The sequence below is a fragment of the Pyxicephalus adspersus genome, chromosome W (genome assembly GCF_032062135.1).
Source record: "Pyxicephalus adspersus chromosome W, UCB_Pads_2.0, whole genome shotgun sequence".
NCBI lineage: Eukaryota > Metazoa > Chordata > Amphibia > Anura > Pyxicephalidae > Pyxicephalus > Pyxicephalus adspersus.
Window position 1 is genome coordinate 3,743,004 of NC_092870.1, and position 20,207 is coordinate 3,763,210.

General features: G+C 40.6%; 1 protein-coding gene across 3 annotated transcripts; it reads right to left on the minus strand.

The window, feature by feature from the left end:
* Window positions 1-4,353: 4,353 nt before the first annotated feature.
* Window positions 4,354-19,769, minus strand: LOC140342808 (large ribosomal subunit protein uL29-like). 3 transcript variants are annotated; one of them, XM_072429160.1, is made up of 4 exons: window positions 19,751-19,769; window positions 17,490-17,626; window positions 11,546-11,627; window positions 4,354-4,543 (listed from the first exon to the last, which is right to left on the minus strand). In XM_072429160.1, exons 1-4 carry the CDS (start codon window positions 19,751-19,753, stop codon window positions 4,394-4,396), a joined length of 372 nt encoding a protein of 123 aa, XP_072285261.1. In that variant the 5' UTR covers window positions 19,754-19,769; the 3' UTR covers window positions 4,354-4,393. The 3 variants fall into 3 exon arrangements, with proteins under 3 accessions (XP_072285261.1, XP_072285260.1, XP_072285259.1); XM_072429159.1 differs by lacking the exon at window positions 19,751-19,769 and adding an exon at window positions 19,497-19,648; XM_072429158.1 differs by lacking the exon at window positions 19,751-19,769 and adding an exon at window positions 19,411-19,506.
* Window positions 19,770-20,207: the final 438 nt, after the last annotated feature.

Here is a 20,207-nt window from a genome sequence, read left to right on the forward strand (position 1 = left end):
ATGTTTTTTTTTTTTTTTACCCATCCTGTTACGTTTGAACTTTAGAAGATCATATTGACAATGTCAACAGCTAAATGCACTGCCATGTAGTTGCTTGAAAAGATGTTGGCCATACCAAGCAGTTGCCCAGGTGCTCCTAATAAAGTGACTGGTAAGTCTATATCTAGAAGTAAGGGTTGCACCTGCTACCAGCTTGTCTCAACAGCATTGGCATAGGTGCTTCATCCAGAATCTTAATTTCTTCAATCACACTTCCTCTTGGGGTTCCTAATAGGCTTAGCCTAAAAGACATCAGAGAATAGTGTCAAATGTTTACCACGTGGATGGAAGGTCACCACACATCCAGAAAGAGAAGTCCAGTGGCCCAGAGATATCAACCCCTAGACACACATACCAGTGAAGACCTATTTACATGGAAAGCATCCCATGCCTTGTAGGCAGCCAGAACTAGTTTGTCCAGATATGCATCATTTTCCCCGCAGCTGGAACTACTGCACATAATGACCCAGAACCATAATAACCCTGGGGATATGGCTACACCCACAGATGTCCACCCAACTGTGCAGCATCCTGCCAGCAGACCTCAAGGATGCCTACAGAGAACCTGGACCCCTGCACTATCTTTGACAGACTCCAAACCAGGATCTAACCCCCCCCCGTACCCACCACAACAACAAAGTAGAGGAACATAAGCTCCTCAGCTGATCACCACAAAAGGGGGGTGGGGTTGCACATAGGACAACAGAGAATGGCATATGTCTGAAAATGACAAGTTGATTATACCTTCTCTGCTTAGGGCTAGCATACCCTTTGATTTGCCAAATGAGCCTTTAGCTGTGAGGCGAGACCCCAACCGTGCAGTGGCAGTCTGGGTAAAAAAAAAAATACTGTAGCTAAAGGAGCGATTGCACGAGGCAGAATTCTAACATTAGAAATGACATTGATTGTTGCTGGAAGTCTTTTAAAATCTTTAGTTGCGTTTCCTGTAGTTGAGAAGAGCTATAGCTCGTGGGAACTTTAGGCTGGGTCCAGCCAGACTGTTTTAAAAACACATGTAAAAATGATGGGTGAGCTCTTCTGCAACATCTTGTAACTCTTAAATCTCCTGGGCGGTTCATTTCTGTTGAGATTTATATGTATAAAAGCAGTACATTGCTTTTCATGAAAATTTATTTTACATTGTAGGCATGTAGATCTTAGGCAAAACTCACTGAAATATGTCCAAGATTTATTAATAAACTTAAAAAAAAAAAATCTGTTAAAACAAGGGTGCATAAAAATACTGAAACCTGTAATATATAGTTAGGTCCATAAATATTTGGACAGAGACAACTTAACATTACCACCAGTTTAATCAGTAATTTTAAATTAAACAACTCAAATGCAGTTGAACTGCAGACTTTCACCTTTTATTCAGTGGGTTGAACAAAAAGATTGCATAAAAATGTGTGGAACTAAAGCCTTTAACACACGGGTCGGCAAAGTTTTACGGCCGCTAGCCCATTTATGTGGTGGGCCGGAGCACACTAGGCCTAACCTGCCCTAATGGCTCCGCCCACCACCAGGGAACACCCCCTGAAGAGGGATTTACCTTCAGGGATTAAACCGCTAAAAAAAGTTTATAATCGCCCATAACATATTTTACATAAGTGTTTAAGTTTTACTTTTAACACTTTCAGGGAATAAATATAGGGGTTCATAAAACCTTTTTTTTACCCTAAAAGGGTTAAAAAAATTTTACACACAAGACAAGACATGTGTCACCATGTTAACCTGTACAAAAAAAAAATTTTATCCCACAGGATGATTCCCACAGCTGCATTCATGGCATGAGCACAGCAGTGGGACTGTTGCCAGCATGGGCAAATGAGGACCTCTAGTGCTGAATAGCTGAGAAAAGGGAAACCCTGATGACGCTTGAGCCCTTCCCCTTTTCTCAGCCAATCACAGAGCAGGGTTTTCTTGATCGCTCCTGCAGTCCTAGCGGAGCTGTGGGCATGTATGTGTTCTGCATCCAAGATCAGAATGGGGAAGAAAGGCCACCAACTTTAAAGGGACTTTAATTTGCCATGGTTACTAGTGCTAGAAACTGTTGATCTGGGATCATGCACAACCATGATAAAAATGCCTTTCAATGGTCAAAAAATTGGCAGACTGGTTCCAGCTAAACAAAAAAAAAAACAAAAAAAAAAAAAGGCCAGATACGTTACAGAAGGAAAACTACACTGGGGGTCACTCCTGTCAGATACCAGGTAGTTGAGATGACAATCCACACAGGCTCACCAAAATTTTACAAGAGCAGATTGGAAGAAAGTTGCCTGGACCCACAATTCAATCCAACTACATCATTCGGATAGCAGGGTTAGAATTTGGTGTCCATGTGAAAGCACAGGAAGCCTTATACCATAACAGAGACAGTGTTATTACCCACTGAATCACTAACCCTAGACATACGAGGGGGGTGCTGAGAAGTTCCTGGCTTTGCCCCTTTCCAGATGAAATAGAAAAATTAGTGTGGGGGCATATGACAGCCTAATATCTTAGTATGTAACTGTGCAAATCTCAGGTCTTCGAGATTCTTAAAACTGTTTTTTCTTTTAGTGAGAAGCTGTGATGGCAGAGGCACAAGCAAGTTTCACGTCGTTGGAGTTACGGGCCGTCATTAAGTTTTTGTTTCTCCGGGGAAAGTCAGCAAAGGACATTCACACTGAGATGTCACAAACACTGGGGGAGAAGTGTCTTTCCTTTCCCTGGAGAAACAAAATCTTCAGGACGGCTTGTTAACTCCAACGACGTGAAACTTGCTTGTGCCTCTGCCATCACAGCTTCTCACTAAAAGAAAAAACAGTTAAGAATCTCAGACCTGAGATTTGCAGTTATATACTAAGATATTAGGCTGTCATGCCCTCACACATTTTTCTATTCCATCTGAAAGGGGTCAAAGCCAGGAACTTCTCAGCACCCCCTCATATATCCTAGATGTTCAACTCCAATTAAAGCCTAAAGATTAGCTTAAATCAAGGCAATAAGTCTTTGAAAACATTTAAGCTATAATGTAGGTACTTTTGTAGCCTTGACTAGGAGCATTTTTTAAATGATGAGTGCAGAATGTGTCAGTACCAGGCACAGAGAAGTGCACCATCCAGTGATCTTACCTCTGCTGCTGTTAGCTCACAGGACAGCCTCTTTCTTATTAGCAGATGGATCACTTCAGGTGTAGATAGCAGGTACCTCCACCTACTTGATATCAGTTAGGTCCGCCTGCAACCCGCAGCTCTGGTAGGACAAGAGAAGGGCACCTCTTTGTGCTCTCCTCTCTTCACTTGTATAGGTTGACAATCAAAAATCCGGCCATCGATAATCTGGATCCTTCATTTCGCCAGCATAAATTTTAGATTGCTTTTTGAATACAGGGACTGCAATACACTGTTTGGCCACTAATGTTTCATGGCACTGTTCTGCAGAAACAGCCATTAGGTCTTGCATGCTAAACTAAATACACGTTGAGACGTCCCTGCTGCCTGCTCCCTGGAACTGTGCCAGATGTCCATGGTGCTGCAAGAGGAAGACTAGCCTGTGTGGAAGTATATTAAAAAAACAAAAAAAAAAAATCCAGAATTTTCGCAAATCCAGCACTCTGGTCCGGAGGTTGACGGATTTCTGATTGTCAACCTGTATTGTAGTTTATTAGGACAACCTCTGTATACATTAGATTCTCATCCAACCATGTACATCAGCCCAATTCAAAACAAATTTTAGCAGCAGCGAGAAGAGCAAGCACAAAAAAGAATTGATAGGTCACAGAAATTATCTCCTGCTATACTTCGCATTAGTATTTGTGGGGAACCATGCAAGTTATCCTCTACTACTAAATATTTTTATTTTAAAAGTCAGATTTCGTGATGGGGCTTTATCACATAAGACAAACCGTTTACTGCCTTTGATCATTTTAAAAGTAGAAGTGATTGGCTTTGACACCTTACTGTTATCCAACTCCCATTTTCTGATTACAAATCTTCAGACAGAATTAAAGTCATCTCACAGTAAGCATTTTGGGATCCCAGGAGCTTTTGTCACTGCATATTTGCACTATTCCCATCAATGGCTTCCACCACATAGTTACCTTGATTGTTCAAGGTCAGAGAATATATATCTCTACACACACAGGCATTATTTCCGTCTGAGGATTCAGAGAAGAATCATGTTAGGACTTTCCACTGAGCTGCCTTATAGGTGGCTCAGTATGTCCTTACAGAAAGGTTAATATACTTTACAGATGAAAGCATGCAATTGTAAACATAGAAAGTCTTTGGAGGTAAAAATGTATTTATCTAGTAAAGTAAAACACTGAGATCGGCCACAAAAAAATAACCAGATTTATTTAACACAAGACTTATGCCTTGATAGCAAACTTGCGCATGGAGTACAGGCGCTCTTTTCTTTGCTGTTTTTTAGTCCTCAAAGACTCTTCATTTTTGTTCAGCCTGCGCCTCAGAGCCCTGGTCTTCTTAGGCCTCAAATCCAAAGGCTTGTATTTCTTGCCCTGTTAAAGCAAGGCATATTTTTATTACCATAATACACACACAGAACAAACAAAACTAAAGCATTTTTTTTTTTTACAGCAACCAGTCAAAATGCAAAGCAAATTGATCAGTTTAGTAATTTCAATCCGAAAAGGCTACGTTTGCAAACTACAGTAATTAAACACAGTATTCACATCGACAGTATTGGTACCATTAGCATTGGTTGTACTGGTAGCCTCACCATATGAAAGATTTGGCTTTGCACTCTATGATAGTTACCAAAGAATGTCATAAAAGAGTGCTGCTGACGCTTAATCAGGAATGGCCACGCACTCGTAATGGAAGCGATCCAATGAAAAGACCAAATGGGGTTGGTATGCATAAAAGTGCATCTTTGGTAATAAGGTGGTAGTCTTCGAATTGCTGCACAGGGTTGAGACAGATACTAGGAGAAATGTTTAACCCTGAAACTGTCAGCTGTGCTGAAATGGCATGAGGGCAGAAATTTGTAAAGACAACAATTTTATGGTACAGTTTAAAAAATGGCTCAACTAGAATTTATGTTCTGCTAAACAAACTCAAATAAAACAGAGCTTATTACAAATGCTCATGTAAAGAAAACTTGGTTAGCAGTGGCCATAATAGAAATGGGAAGGTTTCAATACAACTGTGTGCAAATACTGCAAAAGATATTGCCATGGGCAAGTTTAAAAGCTAAAAACTAATTTGGCTTAAAAAACTATAAATAAAAAACACTTAAAAGATAAAGGAAAATTACAAATAAAAAATCAAAATAAAAATTGGAACAAAAATGAAAAGGTTACAAAAAAAGCAAACCTTCAAACAGTTTTACATATAAACAGTTAAAGAATCAAGTCTGATTTAAGCTTCTTACACCAGTGGTGCCCAACCTTTTTTCATCTGGGGGCCGCTGCCGACATTGAGATAAATCTTGTGGGCCACAATGCAAACAAAGAAGTATGTTTAACCACCCGAGCATTTCACTGATGTCTAGATTTCTGTACCAAAAGCGGTACACTGTTTTTCATGAAATTTTTTTTTTTTTTACATCGTAGACCTGTAACTTAAGCTGCGTACACACGGCAAATTTTTCTCGCCCGATAATCGGTATCGGCCAATTATCGGTATCGGCCAATTATCGGGCGAAAATCTGCTGTGTGTACAGTCGGTCGTCGTCCGACGACCGTCCTGGCGGATCCATGGACGATGGACGACGACCGATCCTAATGAAAGGGAAGGGGAGAGCGCGCAGCAGGGTGCCGCTCCGTCGCTCTCCCCCTCCCCTCTCCATAGAGCATGAACGGTGCTGTATGTACAGCATCGTTCATGCATCGTGCAGTCTTTTCTCGTTGGAAAGGATCGTGAAAGATCCTTTCCAACGAGAAAAATTGCAGGTGTGTACGCAGCTTTACAGAAATTTGTCCGAACAAGGGTCTAGTAGATATCATGAATATAAAAAATGTTTGGAACACACAATCATGTAAAAAAAAAAAAAAAAAAAAAAAAAAAAAAAACACACACAAAATCAGTTTAAACAGGAATATATAAATAAATCAAAAATACTGAAAATGCAATAATTCAGTATACTGTATAGTAATATATTTTTCTAAAACACTTCCCTAGTGTGGTAAATTTTAAAACGCCACATACCTATAGACAAAACCACATAAATATATTTTGTATTGGATTGGATACAGGACTTTGTATTGAATCTAACACAAAATATTTGAATTTCCCACTAAAACCCATCGACGGGCGCATGCACTGACATCAGAAATCGCCAAGGGACGCATACGCGAACACCGGGTGTTCTAATTCTTCCCGAACTTCCATGCAAAAAGTGTTACATTTTTTGCATAGAAATTTATTTTAGATTGTAGGCTATAATTCACCGAATTACTGATTACTTATAATTCACCGAATTACCGCATAACTCACCGAAATATGTCCAAAATTTTATAAATTTAATACATTTTTTTTAAAAAACAAAAAAAAACAAAACAAAAAAAAAACAACTTTAGTTGAATTTTCAATTTATTTCCAAGTTATTACTTGTCTTTATTTTATATTATTTTGTATTGGATACAGGAGTTTGTATTCAATCCAATACAAAATGAGTTTGAATTTCCCGCTGATGGGCACACGCGCCGACGTACACGCGAACACCGAGGGAAGAAGCAGCCGACGGAGAAGGCAGACACCGGACGCTGGAGACGGAGAACGACGCTGGAGGGCACCCGCTGATGGGCACCCGCGCCGACGTACACGCGAACACCGAGGGAAGAAGCAGCCGACGGAGAAGGCAGACACCGGACGCTGGAGACGGAGAACGACGCTGGAAAACGACGCTGGAGAATGACGCTGGAACAACAGAACACGGAATGATCACAGCGGCACCAGGTAAGAGAAGGCTGTTTCTTTTTTTAACCACCTGAGAAAAGTTTAGGGTAAACGCTTTCTGCAAGTGTTTTTACCCCGAACCAAGGTCGGGTTAAACGCCTGGGTGGTTAAAACTAGAATAGTTTTTAAAATGAAATTGAAAGATTTCTAGTTATCGTAATGGACATGCACTAAGTAAGACGACAAATCAAGAATTTCTGCACTCACCATTTGATGCTAATTTTATAATTGAACGATACAAAACTAAAGCGATCATACAGAGCTGGCTGGTTATTTATTGCTCCCCACTCACCATTCCTGTACCAAAGACCCGAAACCACACCATACAATGCGTCCTGTCAGTTAAAGGGGGCCACTTACCTTTGTACCCCCAAATCTCTATATGTACTTTTAGAGAAATCGAATTCATGTGACAGATGGCCAAAGGGGTACATGGTCTTCCCACTACATCTTCAGGTCCCTACATCTCCCAGTTCCTGAGATATTAGGGTTCACAGAAGGTAAGGGACCAGCAATGTGTGACAGGGTAGGACAGTATGACAGGTTTTTTTTTTTTTTTTTTTTCTTGTGATGACGCCATAGGGATGAAATTTTAGGGGGGAGTTAGCCATAAGAGTCCTGCACTTGCAGTTACACTTCCCTATTCTTACAGAGAATCTGGGGTTCAGAGAGTAAGGGAATAGATGTGTGTGACAGGGTAGCATGATATGATGGAGATAACATTGTAATGCGGAAGAGGTTTCCTACTGGTTCCCACATTTCAACATCCCTCTTTTCCAGAAAAACTGGGGGTCATATAAAGTATGGGTCCAGCTATGTGTAACAGGCACCCCACAGGCTGCTCAGTCCTCCGCACTGCAGTGTCTGTAGATTTGACTCCAGGCAGTAGTGAGTGCTACTGAGCTTTTCCCCCCAGGCAGGGTTTTATAGCATGAGGAAGGGGTAACCGCAACACAACCTCACTGCCAGTCTGAACGCATAGCTTTAAAGTTTCTTAAAAATTTCCACTGCACAGAGTGAATCAACAGTACCCTAATGCTCATTGCCATGGTTTTTTATTAAGAGCTCTCAGGGTCCCCTGAAAAGGTCACATTTCTATGACACTGGGTGTTAGGGTATATGTAGTTGGGGATAATGACAGCTGCATGGAAACAGACACAGCTTACATGCTACAGGAGGGGTGGGATTATACCACAGTACAAGGTGGGCGGGGAGCAGCCACAGCCGATTGCCAGGTTTTTAGTACACACCCACTCTCTCAAAGAACCACAATAGCTAAAAATTAACATGGTTCAAAGACAGAAGAGGGGAAGGAAGGGGGTCCAAAGGGGAATAAGGCACCTTAACAGAATCCTTACACCATTGAGTCCTGTAAAAAATTACAAAACCACTGTATGCAAATTTTAAATACCAAATAAACGTGCTACAAGGCCAATGTGATGCCCATGTTTAAAAAGGCTCAAATTTATAGACTAACTACAGTAGATTTAACTTTTATTGTTGGGAAACCCTTTAGTAATTTGCTAAAGACTTCATAGGGTTTTAGCATACAGATGAAAATTTAATAGTAGTAGTAGATGTAAAATAGGGGTAATAAGGGCAATAGAAGGTGGTGAGGCTGTTGGGGGGAAGGGGGGGGAGATATGAGCTACCTTAGCAGAACAAGTGTGATGTCAAGACCGTATACGCTGCTTCAGAGGTTTCAGATTCAATTGAGTTTTTTTGGCACCTCTGGCATGCTTGTTCCCAAAGCTGCAACCAGGTCAGGATTATCCTGCTGCGGAAAGCATGGCAATGCATTTGGGCACTCACTGGTCCAGGTATGCTGGGTAATTTAGGATCCCTGCATAACCAAGGCAAAAAGTGTAAAACTAAGTGAGCCAAACAAACATCAGAAGAAAAAAAAATTGACAACTAGTTGTGTACTTGTACAAGGGCACAATGATCATGCTTTTGAGTCAATATGTATATTAAATTTTGCATAGAAAATACAGTACAGTATATAACATTAATACGAAAAGTGTGGGGAACAGTGACCTAAAGGACATAGGCTCAGTACACAATAGTGAGAAATAAAACAACGAGACAATCTAACTTGAAGAAGATAATACAACATATAGATTGAAACATAATTGGTTTGATCATTGTATGTGGAATTGTATTGTTACATTGTATGCATATGAAAAACAAAATAACAACCAGTACAAACCAACTTGTGCCTTACTCATTTTTTTGAGGATAAGAGTGAGAAAGGGGATTACGGGGCAGGGTAAGGAAATTAGGTTCTTATGGGAACACAGAATCTAGGGTAGACTGGATTGGGGGTTAGTGAGGCCTAGTTTACTTTTCATAAAGGATGAGGAGCTAAAATGCTTCCAACACGGCCAACGGGCAGTGAACTTGTCCATACAATCGTTATCAAATGTTTTCTTATAAAAACCAGGGGTGTTAGGCATTATGGAGAGTACGCTTGCTTTAGGGAACCATGGTAGGGGCCTACCATATAAGGCAGAGCAGATAGTAAACAACTCTTCAAAATGGTTGCAAAATTGGACATGGCCAACAATGTAGTAGGTCCCCTCTTCCATTCTGATTCTCCAACATGTGCTGGGAGCAGAAGGAACATGCGATGGAGGGAGACTGGATCCCTATACCAACAAGATAGTATTTTGCGGTTTTTCTCCCGAGTATATCCACAAACAGAAGATTTATGTGTTAGTTCAAAAGGTTGACTGCCAGTCTGACTCTGCAATCTCGTGTACCAATTCCCTATGCCAAATAGGGACAAATTCAGGCGTAGCTGTATCTAATAGCCTATAAGGAGTTTATAAACTAAAGAAAGCAGGTGTCGAGTGGACTCGATTGGGTACACAGTTGGTCAAATTCAGTTAGTCGTCTAAGTGTATTAAGGGAAAGATGCAATAAATTACAGAAATTTGTCAATTGTATAGACGTCAGCCATGATAATAAGTTTAACAAACAGAACAAACAGTAATGTATTGTAAAAATGATAATTTCTCATAAGGTAATACATAATGATTCTAGATCTTAACAAATCTCAGATCAAAACTTTTTTTTTTTTGGGCCCTAAAGGTTCTCTACAACAGCCATCTACTGATAAAACTATCGAACTAGGAAGGTAAGGATCATGTTTTAAACTATGAACCAGAGCCCAGTGACAAAGGTCACTTCAAGGCTTACCCTGCTTAGATCCATTCCACCATGGTTTGGGTTTCAGTGCTATGACAGCCAAAGCTAGGAGCCTGGGCAAAATAGCAGACTGGTGTGGAACCACCATCAACTATAAAAGTCATAATTGGTGCTCAGAAAAATCAGAAATGGAACGGAGCAAGGGAAGTTTATTTTTTGGAAAATTCTGACAGTTCATTCCAAGCGAAAGCTTACTAGAGAACTGATGTTTGCAGCAATTACCCTGTAACAGAGCACATTAGACGCCCAGAAAGATCATAAGAAGAAGCTAAGGAGAGCCCAAACCGCCCACATGCCCAGAAAAGTATAAAGTACAAATTCAAAGTGAAGGACACCAAGTTAAATTGCGGCTAGCTGTGAAAGTCAGTATACTCCTGGTGGCAGATACAGCTTACATCCAGACACACACTGGACTTAGCCCTCTTCTGGGCAGATCAGCAGCTGCACATGGAGAAGCCGATTAGCTGGCTGGCTTTCTCCCTAGTCTCAATGCGCACGCACCCCTTGGGACCCTGTGCATGCACCATCGGATCCCCGAGATGCCAACCACCACGACTTTGTTAGGCGGGTTTTGGAACACATACAGCCTTCGGCTGCAAGTCTACTCCTCCTGACAGCCCCAGTGGCTGATCCTGTGAAAAGCATCACTCATTTCTGGTAGGAACCTTACTATTCACTTATAGCATTCAGCAGATTCTCTAATTATCAGTTGATTTTATAGACTCTTAATATATCTTTTTCATTCAGATTGGGTTAATTACAACCCTTAAAGCTTTTTATACATGAAGTTCTACCCCCCAATCTGGAGTATAAATATTTCTCTATCAATAAAATTTCTTTACTCCCTCTGGGTCGGAAGATATGCAAGTGCAAACAATTTTTGACAGTTTCGGGGCAGGGTCCTCTCCTCCTGTGTTCCACTGTCTGTATTCATCTGTCATTTGCAATCCCTATTTAACGTACATCACTGTGTAATATGTTGGCGCTAAATAAATCATGTTTAATAATAAACAGTTCCACTTCACCAGATAAAATCAACAAGGTCTTTAACCCCCCCTACCGTTCTAATACTGTCCGTATTTCCACGCAAATAGCGTTACAATTTTTTGCATGGAAATTTATTTTACATTGTAGGTCTATAATTCTTAGGCATAACTCACCCAAATATTAAACTTTAAATAAAAAATACAAAAATCTGGTGGAAAAAATAAATAAAACAAATAGTGAAACATGTAATAACTGTAAAGTATCATGTACTATATATATAAAATTATATATTTATTAGATAAAGATTTCTTTGTTTTGGACTTTACAGCTATTTTGTATTAAATCCAATACAAAATTATTCGAATTTTCCAAAAAAAAAAAAAAAAAAAAAAAAAAGTACCAACTTTGTAAAACTTCCTCAAGTTTTCTTTTTGTGTCTGGTTGATTACGGTCAGAACTCTGGCGATGGATTTTCGAACAACGCGGCTATAAAAAAAATGAATAAAATCATTAAATTTATAAATGCCAAAACACTGAATATGAACAGATATTCCTGTATCACTTTCCATGCAAGATTTCACCATGAGCGCCAATAGCCCTTCTTAACCTCCCTGGCGGTATGATTAATGAGGATTTTTAAAAGTAAAAGCGGTACATTTAATTGCTCATTATTTTAAATTTCCCGCCTGGTGCCGCCTACCTGCCCAATGGTCCCAACCCTCAAGCCGAAGACTGGCGAGCTGATGCCCTGCCGGTATCTGCTACCCCTGGCCTCGCGTCCCCAACGTTCACAATCGCAGATGCCTGGCATCGCCAGGGGAAGAGGATGCAACAGGCATCGCTGGAGGATGCCGCTGGAACCAGTTAGGGGTTTTAAACTCCCTGGCCATTCCACCCCGAGTGTGGCTCAGGGTTACCTCTTTTGGTATGAAAAATCCACCACGAGCCACACTCGGGAATACTGCCAGGAAAGTTAAAAGGTAAGCTCTGAATGGGACCAACATTGTAGGAACCTTTTAGATTTTATTACACATCCCAATTTTTCTAGTAGAAGTTACATTGGGCAAGTTGGCATTTGCCAAAACACACAATGTGTTACCCCAGTACTGTTATCTACCCTTTTATGTAAAGTAAAATTTTTGAATTTAGGTCCGCTTTATGAAATATGTTTCTAAAAATTTCATCGCTCCCTACAACAGCACCAACCTCTGCCAATAGGCTTTTACCTGCTGCTCTGTAGTCACTACCTTGTTGGTGAAAACACTACAGAATCAATGAGCTGGGGAGGGGGGAGTGTTCTTTCTACAATCTTTGCACTCTCGTGACAGGACTGCTAGAGTTGAAGAATAGTAGCGATAGGCAACCTTAATCTGCTGGATATGGTTAAGAGATCTGGTTGGGCCGATAGTTCCACAGAACGTTCTTCAGAACCTTCCTGATCCAAGGAGTCAATCTAATGTTCCCTGGATTGACAGTCTGTTGTCCCAGTTATATTATGTGCTTCTACAAAAGCATGCAGCTTTTTCTTAAAGCAATCCACAGTAGTTGCTGAAAATACTTCCTGAGGGAGCCTAGTCCATACTTTCACAGACCTTACAGTGAAGAATCTTCCTTATCCAGAGATAAACACAAACAGTGCCCCCTTGTCCTTTGTAATGATCTTAAAGTGAATTGTGAATCAAGGTCTCTAAAGACCATTTATATAGGCCAATCATAGTTCCTCCATTCCTTTTATTAGTTTAGTTGCCCTTCTCTGCACTCTCTCCAATCCCACAATGTCCTTTTTGTGAACTGGAGCCCAAAACTGGACTGCATATTCCAGATGTGGTCTGACCAATGCTTTGTACAGGGGCAGGATAATGTCTCCATCTCTGCAGTCTATTTCCTCTCTTATTACAAGAAAGTACTTTACTAGCTTTAGATATTGCAGCTTGGCATTGCATTCTTTTAACCGCCATTTTATTTAGTGGCTTGCAAGTGCTCCGGGCCAATTTATTTTTGCAAATTTTGTTATTTCTTATTTGTGACATTTCCTTGCTACTAATTATTCCACGGTCACCTGTTAGTGTATTATAACAAAGTGGGGAAAGCATCTTTTAGAATTTCATCAATGTGTGGACATTTTGAAAACAGGGTTGTACAGCGCCACATTACATTTGGCACACATATCTAGACTCTCAAAGATCAGGGAGCCTCAGGGATGCTGTAGGGAGAAGTAGGAGGTAGTAGGAAGAAGGGTAGGCAGTGTAGCAAGTTGTTGATTGTTATAACTTATTTGATTGGCCTGAAACAATGTATCTAGGGTGAATACTGCCTACAAGGCCACTGCTGTAATGTGTATTTATGTCCACTTGTCACTAGGGGGACAGTATGAGACTAGTTTCTATAGGGAGAGCAGTCATCTGACAGCTGGATCCTCTGACAGGACTGAATGATCAAAGCATTCCAAGCATTCACAGCAATAAACTGTAAACCTGGCTGGGGCTTATTTGCACTGCTTATCTGGGGCAGACAAAAGGTTAAATCTCTGATCTACCAGAACCCCCAGGTCCTTTTCCATTTCTGACTGCCCCAAATGTATTCCCTCTAGACAGTATGAAGCATGCATGTTCAGTGTTCTCCCTAGAATTTGTTTTCAGCCGGGTGATAAAAAAGTGGGCGGGGCTAGACACAGCAAATTTGGAGCTCTAGTTATTTATGCCATAGGTATCCAGTAATCCCTGCTATTGTGTTCGTATTCTACCTGGCCCTATACTTTGTTCTAACTTTCTAATGCCTGGCTTGTTAGAATGTACAATTTTGTTTTTTTGTATTATGCCCCAACAGTCCAGTGCTGTGTATTTTAATCCAACTCCCTAGAGTTCCATGTTTTAATAGTGTAATCCCTTGTAGTAGTGTAATATTGTGATCAATGTGGCTTAACAGATTAGGCTTAGTTCACATTGGCAGTAAAAAAAAATGCCCCTCCTGAGTGACTACTTCTTGGCAACGGCTGGGCACCAGGGATTGCTAACCAGTGACAACGGCTGGGCACCAGGGATTGCTAACCAGTGACAACGGCTGGGCACCAGGGATTGCTAAATTGCTAACCAGTGACAACGGCTGGGCACCAGGGATTGCTAACCAGTGACAACGGCTGGGCACCAGGGATTGCTAACCAGTGACAACGGCTGGGCTTTTCAGGCCTAGCAGTTTTCCAACCAGCAGTGGTTCCTGGTGAGAGGAAAGTGAGGGGTAAACACAGCAAATGTAACCTTACTGCCAGTGTGAATTCAGCCTAACTTCAGATGTCACCTTCTAGTGCTATACCTAGGTAACACAAAGAGCATCATGCATGTGATCACAGATGGGGGCAGGACAGCCAGCACCCTCCTCTCCTCATCTCATCTCATCCAAAAACAAAAACTTCCTGTGAAATTTATCTACCCGCAGTATAAGTGTGTGCGTGTGCGTGTGTGTGTGTGTGTGTATATAAAGTCTGCTTGTCATGTTCTGCAGCCTAACAACTCATTGCGTTCAATCCTTTAGATCTCCTAAATTGTTGGTTGTAATTACTAAAATTTTTAGGGTACACTGGGGACACTCATAGCTACTAATAACCAACATTTCTTTTTTTTTTTTTAATTTCAAGAACTTCAAAATATGGGGATCATGAGTTTAAAAACTTGTGGAAATTGAACATTTGGGTCGCTGTTTTAAAAGAAAGTGCACCTAGGAGCCCAAAATTGAAAATGCAAATTAAGGAACCCTGGGGCCACTTACATAGCAAGAAGCATTGGGGTGGGGGCCCCCTAAATATTTTACCTACCTTTCACCAAGATATAATTGTAATACTATGCTGCCCTTTCTGCTTCTGTTCTTTGAACCTCAATTATCTGCAATGGGGAGGTGCAGGAAACTGAAAATGTAGGTGCAAGTGGGGAACAATGTATAAACCCCTAAAATTTAATTAGCATGGCATCATTAGAACATAAAAACCTCTGCCCATCTAACTGTCCGCTTCCCTACCTTGAACCCCAATTTCTCTAGAACAGAGAGGTGCAGGTAAACAGAATCATAGGTGCAAGTGGGGGACATTTGTGGCTAACACCCCCCAAACTTTCATCTCCTTGGCATCAATACATAAAGTCTGCCCATCAAAACGTGCTGCCCTATTACCCATGACTTACCCTAGCAGTACCTAAACCCCAATTTGGTTTTGATGGGCAGAGTTTTTTATGTTCTAATGATGCCATTGTGATAAAACTTTAGGGGTGTTATCCACAGATGTTCCCCACACATTTTAAGTTTCCTACACCTCCCCATTCCAGAGAAATTGGGGTTCCAGTGTTAGAAGTGGGCAGTAATGTGTAACAGGGCAGTGCGTTTGCCATAGTAACAAAATTTTAGTGGGGGTGGGGGTTATCCAAAGGTGTGCACCTACATTTTCAGCTTTGTACACCCCACCATTCTAGGGAAATTGGGGTTCAAAGAAGAGAAGCAGATAGGGTAACTTAGTATCAGTTAAAGATTTGTGAGGGATAAGTATAAATTTTGGTGCCCTTCTACAAAGCTTCTTTCTATGCCCCCAAATACCATTTTTAATTTAGGATTTCAAGGCACACTTGCTTTTAATACCCCAATGAAATTGTGATTGGTGGTAACTATAAGTGTTCCCTTATGACATACAGTTTAGGGGATTTGAAGGTTTAATCACAGAGAGCTGTAAGACTGAGGAATGACATGCTGCATTTATACACACTGCTCTGATAATGACACACGCCCACTGGGCAAAGACAATGTGTATGTTTTTTTTTTTTTTTTTTTTTTAAAGACAAGGCACAGCTATGAGAGGGGGAGGGACAGCCTGTGTCCCTGTGATCTTTTCATAGCTGTGCTCTTCTCACTCAGCTGGCTCTAATCAGCTATCAGCTCTTATCAACTGAGAAGGGAGGGAGCAGAGCAGCCTCTCCATTGTCTGTTCACAGCTGCTGAAAATGTGCTGGGCGGAATATTCACTGCAGGTGAGCCCCAATAGCACCCCAAAAACGGGCTGGGGAGAACTCTGATGTTGTTAGTACATAACTTTACATTTATCTATATTAAATATCATTTGCCACTTGGCTGCCCAATCAAACAGTACATCCAGGTCTGCTTGTAGATTATAGACATTCTGTATGATAGACATTCTGTATGGACTTAATTCCATTACATAGTTTGGTGTCATCTGCAAACACAGAAATGGTACTTTTAATCCCAAACTCTATATTATTTATAAAGATGTTAAACAGTAAAGGTCCCAATACTGAACCCTGGGGTACACCACTAATAACCTTAGACCATTCAGAATACGAATCATTAATCACTACTCTAGATGATCTCTGGAATCAGCACAGAGGAGCCTCAGCAACTAAGCAAAACTGAAGGATCAGCATTTAAGCAATTGTACAGCAGCTCACCAGTTACCAAACTGCTCTGACTACTCCCCCCCCAGGCTATCCACGCCCACATCAATAAAGAGGGCACTGAAGGCTGCCAAGGAGATTGACATCCAAGGGGGTGGGGGACACTTAAATAAAGACCAAACCAGAGCAGTGTGAGTGGTGTACAAGTTAAGTGCTTTTTTTTTCCCCTCTCTTTCCGGTCATGTGATGATGCCTCATCTGCAGCAGCACAGCCACAGTCTGCTTATGACAGATGCAGTAAGTGAGGGGTATCAGCTTCAGAGCACTCAGCAAGGAGGCTGCACACCGGGTGTATTGGGGACACTGGCTCCACAGAAAGGGGTGGAAACAGCCTCCACAGAGGGGGATATTTATGATACTGTACATGGGTCTGATGTGGCACTAGGATGTGGGGGGCCTGATCTGGAGTAACATCTGCACCAACCAATCACAGAGGACAAAACACTGAATTTTGATAGAAAGCCTTGGTGGGGAGCTCGTGCAGTGAGGGAGGGCCGTAGGCAGAGAAAACGGCCAGGAGTGGATAGCATGTGAAGATGGCCGCTTCCATAGATAAGTTTTATTTTTCATGGATGCAAACTGACACAGCCAGCGCCACTAAGGGGACTGACATTTCAGTGCAAGTAAATGCAAATAGATATCCAATATTAAGTTTGTTAGAATTTAGAACATTTCAGTACAAGCTGTTAGGGGCATTTTAGGCAGTTAAAAACAAAAAACAGCAAGGACATTTTTTTTTTAAAACGCTGAGTAAACAATCCCTAGAGACTTATTCTAAAAATCAAGAAAATCTACACGCCTTTCCTTTTGACCAAATTTTCCAAACAAACCCCTTTGTTCAAAAATATTTAAACAACCTATGCCACCACTGCACTACAAATACACACAAGTAAAACATACTGACATTTTAGACAGCTTTGAAGCAGCTCCTCCTGTAACCTTAGCAACTCTGAGCTGTGACAGTTCAACCTTAAGGTCATCCAACTGCTTTAACAACTCTTCCTTCTTCTTACCGCGCAGGTCACGGGCCTTGATTTTAGCCTATGAACAAAATGTACATTTACAAGTTAGCATTATAAAAGTTACTTTAACCTTGCTCATGCAAAGATCAGTTTAACACATCCTTGTAAGCAAAACATTTAAAAAAAAAAAAAAAAAAAAAAAATCAAAACCAACTTTTATTGTGACTAAACAATAACCTATATGCATTTAGCTTATATTTTACTGCACTGTTACCTACACCGCTACAAATTGCTTTCTCGCTTTGCTTGGGTTGGTCAGGTGAATGGGGGGGGCTAAAAACACTTATGCGAACTAAAACCTATACAGCAAACCTAAACCCTGGTACACCAGGGCTCTCCTATGAGCAAAGAAATAGTTTACCATCCTAAAGTGGAAGTATGGGTCTGCTTAGAAAATCTGCAACTAAGCAGGTCTTTATATTGGAAAATGACAGGCAACGTCCCCCTGCAATAACACATACTTCCCCAGGACCGAATGAACATCATCCTGTCCAACCAATATAGCAGAGGATCGGAAACCCAGAAGAGATTAGGAAAGATGGTGGAGCCTGTGATGAAACATACGATTATAAGGCAAGTATATTTATTTGATTGCAGAAGGGTGAGGCAATGTCCCTTTTTTAGTTCCGCTTTAACTTTAGAAAACTTTTGATTGCCCCAGATTGGACAGGTTGCTGATGACAGCCAAGCCACTACAGAAATCACTGCTCTAAAAGGTTTGAAGAAATCACAGATTTCTTTTCACCAAATGTAGTACCTGCGTAGATGAGTCCTTCAGACAGTTTGAGGGGTCTTCCCCAATTTGCCTAAGTCCAGGGTTTTATTTTTTTGCTCAACAGGTACACTGGCAAAGTCTAACATATTAGAAGAGCCTTAGTCCCAAACCATACATGGAAAAATTGTTCATCTGCAATGGTGTCATTTTTCACTTTGAAGGGTAGTTAAATTGTTACACTTCAGGCACCATGATTGACTGACACTTACAATCCAACCAAAAGCCTAGAGGACTTTACATGGATGACTGGCTAGTAAAGGTCCGGTCCAACGCTATAATGTATTAGCACAATACCATTTAATCCATGTGCCACAAAAAACAAAAACCTGCTGAAGTCTAAAGTTTTAGCGATTTTATAGAGAATTCTATAGGGAGAAAAAAAAATGAATGCAGCTACCACATTTTAACAACGTGTAACAATAAATCATACAGCCAGCAGTATTTAAGGCTCTTATTTCAAAACAGATGTGCAAAGCTTGTCCTACGCCACTTAGCAGGGGCAGGAAGATCGCTATTACGCTGAAACAGAAACTAAAGTTCTGATTATTTGATTGTTTATAACTTTGTATTTCACACTATTTCTAAGGCACAATAAATTTCTATTAACTTATCTTGTATCCTTCTGATCTTCTCTGCTATGGTAATCTAGCTGCCTGATCCACACTTGCCTTACTGTGTTAACAAGAAATGCAGTATACTACACTAGATCAGAAGATGTAAAAAGATAAAAAAAAAAAAAAGTCACATTTTTATTAATGGCGGGAGTTACACTGTGCATTCACATTGCTACTGAAAAAAAAAAACCCTTGAAGAAACTGTACAAAAGATCTGCAAACTTTTTCCGGAAAAAGATAATGGGCATAAAGATTTCAGTGACAAGAGATGTTATGCCTTAAAGCACACTGACTGAAGAAAAATGGGCCTTTCCGACTTTAGCCGGATAGACGAGGTTTAAAGATACCTATCTATCTCCTATCAAGCCGCATACAAACAACAGAGTTTACGAATCATTGTATACACTGTCCCACCTCTCCCAGCACTTTAAAATCGTTGGCTGAAACTCCAATATCTAAGGATGAATCCAGATTACACATGAGCACAACATCTCACTCACCATTGTCGCGGCTTGCTGCTACAGGAAAGGGAAGAGCTAGAGAAAAGCAGAGTTCTTCCGGGTGACGGATGGTTCCAATTTGCGGAAATAATAGGGGATGATGCAACAATGGTACAGTCCCAGTTTGGATTTCGAGTGGCGTAATTTGATGAGTGTTATGAAATTGTGTTAGTTATACGTTTATGTGTAACATTTATAGCCAACAGTTTTAGCGCATGAATACCTCTTACGAATTAAGCAAATATGTGTTTTACCATATGTCAACTGATTCGACTTTATTCCCTGAGCCGTTTTCTCCATATAACCGCTTTGCAGACACTTGAGTGCATCTTGTGCTGCTAATTAAAACCTAGAGAAGAGGGACATTATTTAGCGTTTTCTTTTAATTACAAATATGATTATATACAGGCTAGATGAAATAATACATTTTTTTACAGAGGTGTATATATTCACTGAAAAAGAGGAACAGGCAAATTATAGAGGGATATTATTGTGAAGATTAAGATTATGGTTGCTTGAGTAGCCTGAAGATCAAATCTAATTCTCCTCCTAGTATTGCACAAAGCAAAGATGTGATAGTTAACCACCTGAGCATTACACTGATGTCTAGATTTCTGTACCAAAAGTGTTACAGGTTTTCATGAAATTTTTTATTTTAAATTGTAGACCTGTAACTTACAGAAATATGTCCGAATAGGGTTCTAGTAGATA

Coding starts and splice junctions, on each gene's coding strand:
- LOC140342808 (XM_072429158.1), bottom strand. CDS start 19,476: ATGTGTAATCTGGATTCATCCTTAGATATTGGAGTTTCAGCCAACGAT. Junction 17,627..19,410: donor ATTTTAAAGTGCTGGGAGAG/GTGGGACAGTGT, acceptor TTTTGTTCATAG/GCTAAAATCAAGGCCCGTGA. Junction 4,544..11,545: donor ACTTGAGGAAGTTTTACAAA/GTTGGTACTTTT, acceptor TTGCTTTAACAG/GGCAAGAAATACAAGCCTTT.